We start from the raw sequence: 10,000 nt of genomic DNA, 5'->3' as shown, positions 1-10,000 counted from the left end.
GTATTGTTGTAGAGTGTCCTTTATTTTTAAGCCAACAACCTGCTAGGGACTGCACATGAAAATTAGCCTATATGGCCAAATCTGGCACATTTACATGTTGGACTCTGTACTCATGTTGATTATTGTGCGTTGTCCCTTTTAAATAAAGAAATAAAAAAAATAACAAAATAAAAAGTGGTCAACACCACACAGAGGATCATCGGCTGCCCCCTCCCCTCCCTTAAGGACATCCATTCATCCCGCTGCCTCAGCAGAGCTAAGGGACTGCTCCCATCCGGCCTCCCATCCGTGTGTGTGTGTGTGTGTGTGTGTGTGTGTGTGTGTGTGTGTGTGTGTGTGAGAGAGAGGGGGGGTTACCTCATCCAGTTTCTGGTGTCTCTTCTGCAGCTCGGCCTCCAGAGGAGAAATCTTCCTGCGAGCTTCCTCTTCCTGTTTCCTCTGTTTGATCAGCTGATCTCTTTTCCTCGACTCCAGAACTCTCTGCAGCTCCGGCTTCATCTCCACGCTTCCACCACCTCTGAAACACAAACACACAAACACACACACACACACACACACACACACACACACACAATATTACATTTTCAAACATTATAATAGGTTTCATGTAGACTGGGTGTTGGCGTTCTAACCTCCGGTGGATTTGTGAGGACTATGGTTAACTGCTCCTCAAATCTCTGCAGGGTAAATCCAGACAGCTAGCTAGACTATCTGTCGGTCTGTCTGTCTGTCTGTCTGTCTGTCTGTCTGTCTGTCTGTCTGTCTGTCTAACAGCTAGCTAGACTATCTGTCCAATCAGAGTTTTCTGTTGCACGACTAAAACTACTTTTGAACGTCCACATGTTCCACCAAAACAAGTTCCTTCCTGAGACTATTTAGCAGAGGCACCGTGGCTCCGTCCGGAGCTTAGCACCACCCAGGATGATTGTGATTGGTTTAAAGAAATGCCAATAAAGAAGAGCACGTTTTTCTCCCATCCAGGAATCCAGATGGTCTGGACAAGACTAGAAGGTGTGTTTGAGTGTTTCCTCCAGCAGAGGGCAGTGTATTACTGGATGTGCTGACTCTGAACTCTGTTTATGGTGACATATTGTGCCTACGTCTTCTTTCTTTAACAGAAATTAAGATAATCCTTCATGAGACCCAATGTCTGTCAGCTTTTTGATAGTAAGCATCTCATTAGAATTTAGGTAGAGTTATTTCACCTTCTGTGTGTTTGTGTGTGTGTGTGTGTGTGTGTGTGTGTGTGTGTGTGTCTCTGGGCGTCCTCCAGCTTAACTTTTAAAAAAAGGGGGGAGAAAAAGAAAGAAAGAAAGAAAGAAAGAAACTTTTCACTACTCATTTGGACTGCCAGCGCCCCTAGCATTTATATTCCGGGCCGGGCCGGGCCGGGCCAGGCCAGGAGCACCAGAACAAACTGTCTGCTACAGTAAATATATTCTGTAGGACTTCACTTTATAACCTCTTTAATCTCCTGATGAAAACACGCTAACACATGCTGACCAATCAGATAGCAGTGTTTTCCATCATTACTTCCTGCCGTCCTCTCGGCGTGAGACACGAGCAGACGTTGCTAAGCAACAGCCGCCCACCTCGCAGGCCTGCAGCTGATGACGCTGGGAAAGTTCACCCTCACAGGTCAGCTTTCTCTCTTTCTTACTTTGATTTTTTTCTCTCTCCGCTTTTATCATTCAGGAGGGAAAGTGAACTTGGAGGATGCCCAGAGACAGACAGACAGACAGACAGACAGACAGACAGACAGACAGACAGACAGACAGACAGACAGACAGACACACACACACACACACACACACACACACACACGTTACCGTTTGCAGCTGGTCATCAGCTCCCGGTGCAGCTCCTGGTGACTCTTGGAAGCTTTCACCGGGTTCACCAGCTTTTTGGGTTTGATGATGTCATCGTCCTCGTCCCCCTGCTGGTAGTCCGGCTGCGGGACAGAGCAGGTCGCCGGGGACGCTTTCCTGTGGACGCCGCCCTCAGACCGGTGCTGCTGCAGGTCTGCATATGCAGAGGCTGAGGACACAAGGACACAAGCCCAGAAGGACACAAGGACACAAGCACAGAAGGACACAGGAAACAAGGAGACACAGACAGACGCTCAGATTAAATGGATTAAAAGACTCAAAGTGTAAGAGTAAGATCCTTTCAGTTTAACATGAAACAGCCCTGAAATCACCATCACCAAACCCACCAGACTCCATGTAAATAATCAGGACTTTTATCATCATAAAACACACTTCATTCAAAGTGGACAGAAACTAAATCAAACTACCAAAAGCCATCTTGGTTCATCTTTCCACTGTCCCAATAATCACCACTCTGGTTTGGTTGAAATAAACCCTTAATTCACCCATTTACATGTGGAGATATGCTGGCTCTATACACACTAAAAGTCCTGATTATTTACATGGAGTCTGGTGGAAATATGCTGGCTCTATACACGCTAAAAGTCCTGATTATTTAGGCCTACATGGAGTCTGGTGGGTTTGGTGATTGTGATTTCGGGGCTGTTTGATGTCAAACTAAAAGGATCTTACTCTTTAACTAAAAGGTCTATCTCTGTAGGAATCCATCCCATAATGTTGTCAGACACTTAGAATAATAATCTGAGTCTGTCAGCAGCAACAACAGAACTTTTAGTGGACTCTAACTGATGCTGAACATTAGTCCAAAACTGTGAGTGTTTTCAGGTTTCAGTCTGAACTACAACGTCTCAGTCTCTGTCTCTCTGTGTCCATCGTCCATGTTTGTCTGCCAGAAGAAAGGACCGATTAACATCTGATCCGAGTCCTTAGATATTCTGGGAGACAGAGATCAGATGTCATACAGTTCACTTCACACAATGACCCCTTTCTCCAGTGAAACCAGAGCCCAGCGTCCACCGCTGCTTCACATTTCACAAAAATCATACGAGCTCTGATGCAGTCTGTGGACAGATGTTGCGGACGGCCTTTTCCTCCACATGTTGAAGCTGCTGCAGAGATTTATTCAGACTCCAGAGCATCATGTCCAGGGCAACGGCGCACCGTCTCTTTTTCTCTCCAAGTGAGGAAATAGAAACCTTCCCAGTTTGCATAATTCAGTTGAAGTTCATATTTTTTGAAGCTCTTGAAGAGCCAATAATCTAGCGGAGGTTGAGTAACTTGCTCACCCTTCCCACTGATCCCCTGTAGTATGTTCATGTTAAATAAAAAGGACATTCATGGAACTGCTTCTGGAAAAATTCTTCATGTAAACATTCATATTTTCATTACTGCGGCAGGTTAGAGGGTTTCTTGTGTCTCCTTTGATAGTAAAGGTTGCAGATGGCTGCACTAGCCCTAGAACGACACACACACACACACACACACACACACACACACACACACACACACACACACACACAGGAATAAGTCTGATTTATGGTCCTGAGGCTCCACGCACAGCTTTCACTGTAGCCGACCAAGTGACAGGAGTGTGAGTCTGTGTGTGTGTGTGTGTGTGTGTGTGTGTGTGTGTGTGTGTGTGTGTGTGTGTGTGTGTGTGTGTGTGTGTGTGTGTGTATGTATGTGTCCGTTGTGTGTGTTTCTGTTGTGGGTGTGTGGGTGTGTGTGTGTGTGTCTGACTCAAAGTTTTGGTGCTTTGGAGGAAACACTCTCTGCCCCCCCCCCGACCTTTAGCATGATTTAATCTCAGAGTTTATTCAACAGGAGAGTTGCATCAGAGGAGGAGGAAGTGTGGACGGACTTTGAGATATTGTGTGGTTTCATATCGATCTGAGAGACTAAAACCCTCTCGTTTATCCACGTCTCTGAGTGCTGGTATCTGGTTACAACCCTGTGTCTCTCTCTCTGTCTCTCCGTCTGTCTGTCTGTGTCTCTGTCTGTCTCTCGATCTCTCTCTCTCTCTCTCTCTCTGTCTGTCTCCTGTTGGTCTGTCTGTCTCTCTCTCTCTCTCCTGTCTCTCTCTCTCTCTCCTCTCTCTCTCTCTCTCTCTCTCTGTCTGTCTGTCTGTCTCTCTCTCTCTCCTGTCTCTCTCTATCTCTCTGCAGGAGGAAGTGTGATCATGTTTCTCAGTAATAATAATCTTTTCTCTCTGATTCCTGAAATCAAACCTGCGGCTGCAAAGACTCTCGTATTGTTGGAGAGAAACTCACATCCCATAATATTCAATCTGATACCAACTATAGATGCCTCTTTCACATTCACTTTTTTCAGTTTTTTGAAACTTTCAGAGTTTTGTTCTACCCTTTTTCCATTTCTTTTTGTACCATTGTTTTCCAGACCTTTTTCAAAGCTTTGTCTCTGGTCTGACACAACCTTGTCTGATTGGCCGACACTATGGTTCTGTTAACGTTTCCTTGACAAGGTTCCAAGTGCATACTGTAGCATCGGCTACAGACATACAGGATATTAAACCTGTTTCAAACACTTAGAACCTGTACTAGTTTGTCCTCTGTCACTAACAGACAAGTCCCCAAACTCTCACTTGAAGCACCAACATTGAGCCGGAGTCTTAAATCACCGCTGGCTTCTGCTGAGCAGCTACAAGATAAAGTTTGATTCATAAATATGAATGCTGGTTTGCAGCAGGCAACGTTGTATTAGGTTTTGCGCGACCACTAGCATCATGCACTGCTGCTAATTAGATTACTTTGTCTCATCGTCTTCATTTGGAGTTTCACTCTCGCTGGTTTTAATGAAAAAGTAGCTCAGTCTTCTCACCTTTGCTCTGTTATTCATTTGTATAGCTTCTTTTTGCTCAAGTATTGCATCATAGACTGTATTAACAGTATGAACATATGGGTACCACTGAATGAAGTGTCAGAGGAGTCCAAACACGCCACATCATGATAACCAGACTGCATGATAGAGAAGTGTAGACTGAGTGCAGGCAGCCTGGGGACAGCATTAGTGATATATTATATTATATTATATACTATATGTTTTAACCCAGTATACCGTGACTACACGCCGGCCCTCGCGACCAACAACCAGACCGCTGCTCCTGATTGGCCAATCCGGGCCTGTTAAAGTGAGTTGGGACATCGATAGATCCACAACTGTCACTTTCCTGCCACCAGTTAAGCCCCGCCCACAAGAATGACATAATTGTTTACAAACACCCCCCGTATGACTTCAAATTTCTTTAATTCTTTTTTAAATGAGAAAGTAACAATCTCCGGTTAGTGAGAAGATCTAAACTCCCCAAGACTCTCACGCACATCACGTGTCCACGCCAACACAGCCTTCTTCTTCTTCATCCTACGCTCACTGTGTCCACGCCAACACAGTCTTCTTCTTCACCCTACACTCCCCGTGTCCTCTCCACTCAACACCTGAATAACGCAGCGTTTAGACCAAACAAAGGTACCCTGTGATTGGCTGCAAGGCCGTCTGTGTGATGTGTTCTGAAACCTGTTTTCCCTCAACTTGTTAAGATTTCAACATGTCCGAGCACACTTGAAAGCACTTCAGAGAGAGACAGAAAAGAGGCGAGACAGATTTATGTCTTAGAGTGTAGCTGTGCAGCCTGTTCTCATGAACCAGATGTTAGAACAGCTACAAAAAGTTAAGCTCTGTAATTTGTATGATTTCAATGTTTTAATTACTCCGTGCACCAAATTGACGGCCGCTGTATAAGAACACGGCTGGCGATGTAGGGAGGAGGTCGGGGGGGATGGGGGGGGGGGGTCATTAAACATGGGGGGCGGAGTTCACTTCCCGGGGAAAACTAAATACTTTCACCGCAGAAATGCTGGAATCTGGTCTGAATAAGAAGGAGCTTCCTCTGGTTCTGGTTCTGGTTCTTACCGGACTTCACCATGCCCTCCCTGTCTGTCTGATCCACATCCATGTTGTCCTGCAGATTCTGTTTCAGTCTGAGCGACGTTTAGGCAATATGGGAAGGGGTTTAGGGGTGCCGGCAGTCCAAATGCAAACGCAGAAAAAGTTTGGAAAAAAGCACAAAAAAATGTGGGAAAAAAATTGAAAAAAGTGACAAAAAGTTGGAAAAAAATAAATAAAAATAATTGTTTTGAAATAAACAAATGCAGAAATAAAACCAGATTAGATATCAGAGTCTGAATGGATCCTCTGATCCAGATCCATGTTGTCCTGCAGATCCTGTTTCCGTGTTTGAGTCCGAGTGGACCTGCAACCTCTCAGCAGGAGCAGCAGCGCTCCTCTGCTCCTTCGGACTCAGACACTCAGAGTTACATGATCCTCCCACTCTTCCCTCCTCCTTCTCTCTCTGACCCTCTCTCTGTGTTTTCCCACGCTGCTGCCGGCAGCTTCACGGGGGTGTAGATGTGCCAACAAGTGAAGTGTGAAGCTGAAAACTCTCAGTGTTCAATCCTCCGAATTAAAACACAAGAACTGTCAGAGGGTGGTACGGACTTGGACCACAGCGAGGAGATTTTGAAGATTTCTTAAAGACAAAGAGCTCACAACCAAAAGTGGGGCAGACAATCACAAAGGCAGGAAAACCAGTGGGGAAAACACACAAAGCTTGACATGACACAGGAGAAATGATACTACAAATAAAATAGGACACTAAACTAAACCCAGGATCATGACAAAAGGTTGTTTGTTCATAGCCTCCAGTTTTCTGATGGGACCAAAAGTGTTAAAGGATCAGTTGAAGCTGTCACTGTGTCCTAGTCTAGATCAACAGAAGAACATTTCCAGGATAAACTCCGTACACACGGAGATACACTGGTAAGAGCCAATGAGGTTTAACATTTAACATATGTTAGCTTATGTTAGCATGTGTTAGCATGTGTTAGCATATTCATTTTATACTTAATTTAATTTTATACTTTTTATTGATCCCCAGTGGGGAAATTACAATTTGTAAGAACATATTAGCATGTGTTAACACATGTTAGCATATGTTAGTATGTGAGTATTTTAGCATGTGTTAGCATCATAGCATATGTTAGCATTTTTAGCATGTTAGCATATGTTAGCATTTTTAGCATGTAAGTATATTTTAGCATTTTAGTATGTGTTAGTGTTAATTTTGAGCGTCAAAGACTTAATTTCCTGCAATCAAAATATATAAAAATTATAATGTAAAGTATGTTGTTACGTGCCATTGTGCATTTTTAAGTGGGTATATGGAAATCCTGGAGCTTTCTAGTGGGTATACAGCGTATACCTGCTTATCACGTAGACTACACCACTGAAGTAAACAACATCCACAGCCTCTAAAATAGTTAAATGTAACAACTTAATGTTGAATTCACACACACTTTCCAGAAAATAGGAAAGCACATCGCTATCACCAGATGAGTGACAATTTTGTTTGAAAATTTTCGCTAACCAGTGTATGATGAAGGCATGTTGGGTGGGTGAAATTAGAAAGCTAATGTTAGCTAACGAGCAGCAGCCGGCTGTTCGGTTGCTCCGCTCCCACTGTAGGCAGACTCATTTACCGAGGGAACAGCTGACAGCCTGGGAGAGGCACTGTCTGGTTAACAAATGTTTTTTGTGTTTATTGAACAGTTCCCTTACATAAAAACACCTTCCCGTAATCAACGGCGCCGTCATTACGTCAACCAGCATAGTGCGCGTAATGGAAGCGTAGGGTTCGGTTTGATGGAAATAAATTCTAAGGTTTGGCAGAAACTGAACCCCGTCAAAAAGCCCAATATTCAACCGAATCAGAACCCGAATCCTGGATTGGATGCATCCCTAGTTAGAATATCTATTTTCATGGCGAAAGGGGGGGTAACTTGCCAGTCTGAATACTTAAAGGGTCCTTGTTTAAACCTCACATACCCCAAACAGCAGCTCAGAGTATTCGGCCTTCTTGGAGACCCTGAATGGGTTCCTGCAGGGGGCTCCAGTTGGGGACTCCATAGTTCTGCTGGGGGACTTCAACGTGCACATGGGCAATGATGGAGACACATGGAGAGGTGTGATTGGGAGAAACGGCCTCCCTGATCTAAACCAGAGTGGTTGTCTGTTGTTAGACTTCTGTGCTAGTCATGGATTGTCTATAATGAACACCATGTTCCAACATATGGATACTCAGTGTACCTGGTACCAGAGCACTCTAGGTCAAAGCTCGACAATCAATTTTGTAATCGTTTCATCTGATCTGGCCGTTTGTTTCACCATCTGGTGGCGAGTTGGGTCAGATGATAATAATAACTAGAAAATTCCACAAGGCCTAGAGAGGACAACACGGCCTACAGTAAAGAGTCTCCATGTATCAGCAGTTTCTCTTTTGCTTTCTTTTTTATCAAACATGACTTCTTTATCTCATCATCAGAGGAAACTTTGCAGCATCAGCTCTCTATCTAGTAATCAATGTCCTTTACACAACTCTAAAAACACAGAGGCTGATGGGACTTCATACACACATTATTCAGAGAGGAGAGAGAGGGGTGTGTGTGTGTGTGTGTGTGTGTGTGTGTGGCAGGCTATGGTAATTTCTGCAGTGAGGGAGTAGAGGAGGGAGGGGAAGAAAATATCTTTCATGGGTCAAAAATGTGCATTTAATGATGATTACACTACCGTCACAGTTACGTCCGGCACAAATGTTCCTACATTTTGACCAACCATGATGTATGAAGAGTGAAAACTGTTTCAGAGAATCGTACTGCAGCTCCGCCCTCTGTCCCCCCCACCTCTGTCCTCCCCTCTGTCCCAGGGAGGGATGGGGCTACAACACTAATCTGATCTAACACTGATATTTTCTTGATATTGTTGGTGATGCGTGTGATTATACGGCCAACTTTCTGTGTGTGTGTGTGTGTGTGTGTGTGTGTGTGTGTGTGTGTGTGTGTGTGTGTGTGTGTGTGTGTGTGTGCTGGGCTTTAGGTGCAGACTACTCGTTTTCATATTTGGTAGCCTAGGATACACACACAGGTTGGTAGTAAGAGGGCTGCAACAACTTGGGATGGCCAGAAAGAGGGCTAAACAGCTTGCAAAGTACTGTGCCATATCTGCTATTATTGGCAGCCGCCACATATGGCAGAGATGTTGCTACTTCTACCTTAAGAACTGAGTATTGTGCTTATTAAGTGATATTGTGAAGACCCGCTGCATGCCACTGGTCCAGGAGTTTGCGTATGTATTGTACTGCATCCGTAATATTTGTGTCCCTGTATCATTTTCTTCATGTAGACATAAATAAATGGTTAAAATGTGTGTGTGTTCCAGATGTTTTATTTTAAATCTAAAGATTATGTGATGTTTTATATTATATATGAAGCAATATGAATGGTCTTTAATGCATTTATAATAGTTATATCTTGCAGTGTTGTCAGTGTTATAAACTTGTTATTATATCTTGGTCTATATCTATAATCTATCGTCTGTATAATAAACATTATTAACAAACAATAAAACTGTTCTGATTGTGATTTCTGATTAATTATTATAAGCAACATATCTCTCAGTCTGTAAAATGTTTGTTAACTCTCAATAAGTAAAGTTCATTTCTAGAGCACATTTAAACACAGATAATTCTGACCAAAGTGCTGAATAAAAGAACATGACAATGTAAATATCAAAACCCAAAAAGAAGATCCCAACAACAACAAGCAGCAGTTCCCAAACCCAGAATGATAGACATGATGAGACCAGATTGAGAGATTAGAGAGTTATAATGGGTCTTTATCCCAGATATAAAAACAGAAATGGAGGGAGCACATCTGATATGTGAAGGCAGCAGCTTCCACCGTCGTGGAGCAGCAACTGGAAAGCCTCTGTCCCATATTTGGCAGTTTGCAGATGATCTGTATTTTATTATAAAGTTAATGAAATAAAAGGTGTTCTACTTCTATGTCTCAGCTACAGCTCTGAGTCTCTCCCTCTGCTCCTGTTTCACTCACCACTGAGTCTCACTTCATGTCCCGTCCACAACACTATCTGGTTGGTAGATGTTAGATGTGTATCAGCCAATCAACACTCACCATGACATGCAGCAGCCTCAAACAGAAGCGTCTCCGGCTCCGGGCGAGTCTCCCCCTCCCTTTAATGAT

The 10,000-nt window shown here is 43.7% G+C and overlaps 1 protein-coding gene across 2 annotated transcripts in view; it reads right to left on the bottom strand.

The window, feature by feature from the left end:
* si:ch211-236d3.4 (protein FAM107B) overlaps positions 1-10,000 on the bottom strand; it is an 18,639-nt gene that overhangs the window by 2,384 nt on the left and 6,255 nt on the right. For both annotated transcript variants that reach the window (XM_028575916.1, XM_028575915.1), the window contains exons 4-5: positions 1,830-2,037; positions 358-517 (exon numbers count right to left, since the gene is read on the bottom strand). In XM_028575916.1, coding sequence (XP_028431717.1) covers positions 358-517; positions 1,830-2,037 — 368 coding nt within the window. The remainder of the gene's footprint in view (positions 1-357; positions 518-1,829; positions 2,038-10,000) is intronic.

Source organism: Perca flavescens, chromosome 4 (assembly GCF_004354835.1).
Source record: "Perca flavescens isolate YP-PL-M2 chromosome 4, PFLA_1.0, whole genome shotgun sequence".
Taxonomy (NCBI): Eukaryota; Metazoa; Chordata; class Actinopteri; order Perciformes; family Percidae; genus Perca; species Perca flavescens.
Note: the sequence above shows the minus strand (reverse complement) of the source record. Positions and strands in the feature narration are given on the sequence as shown.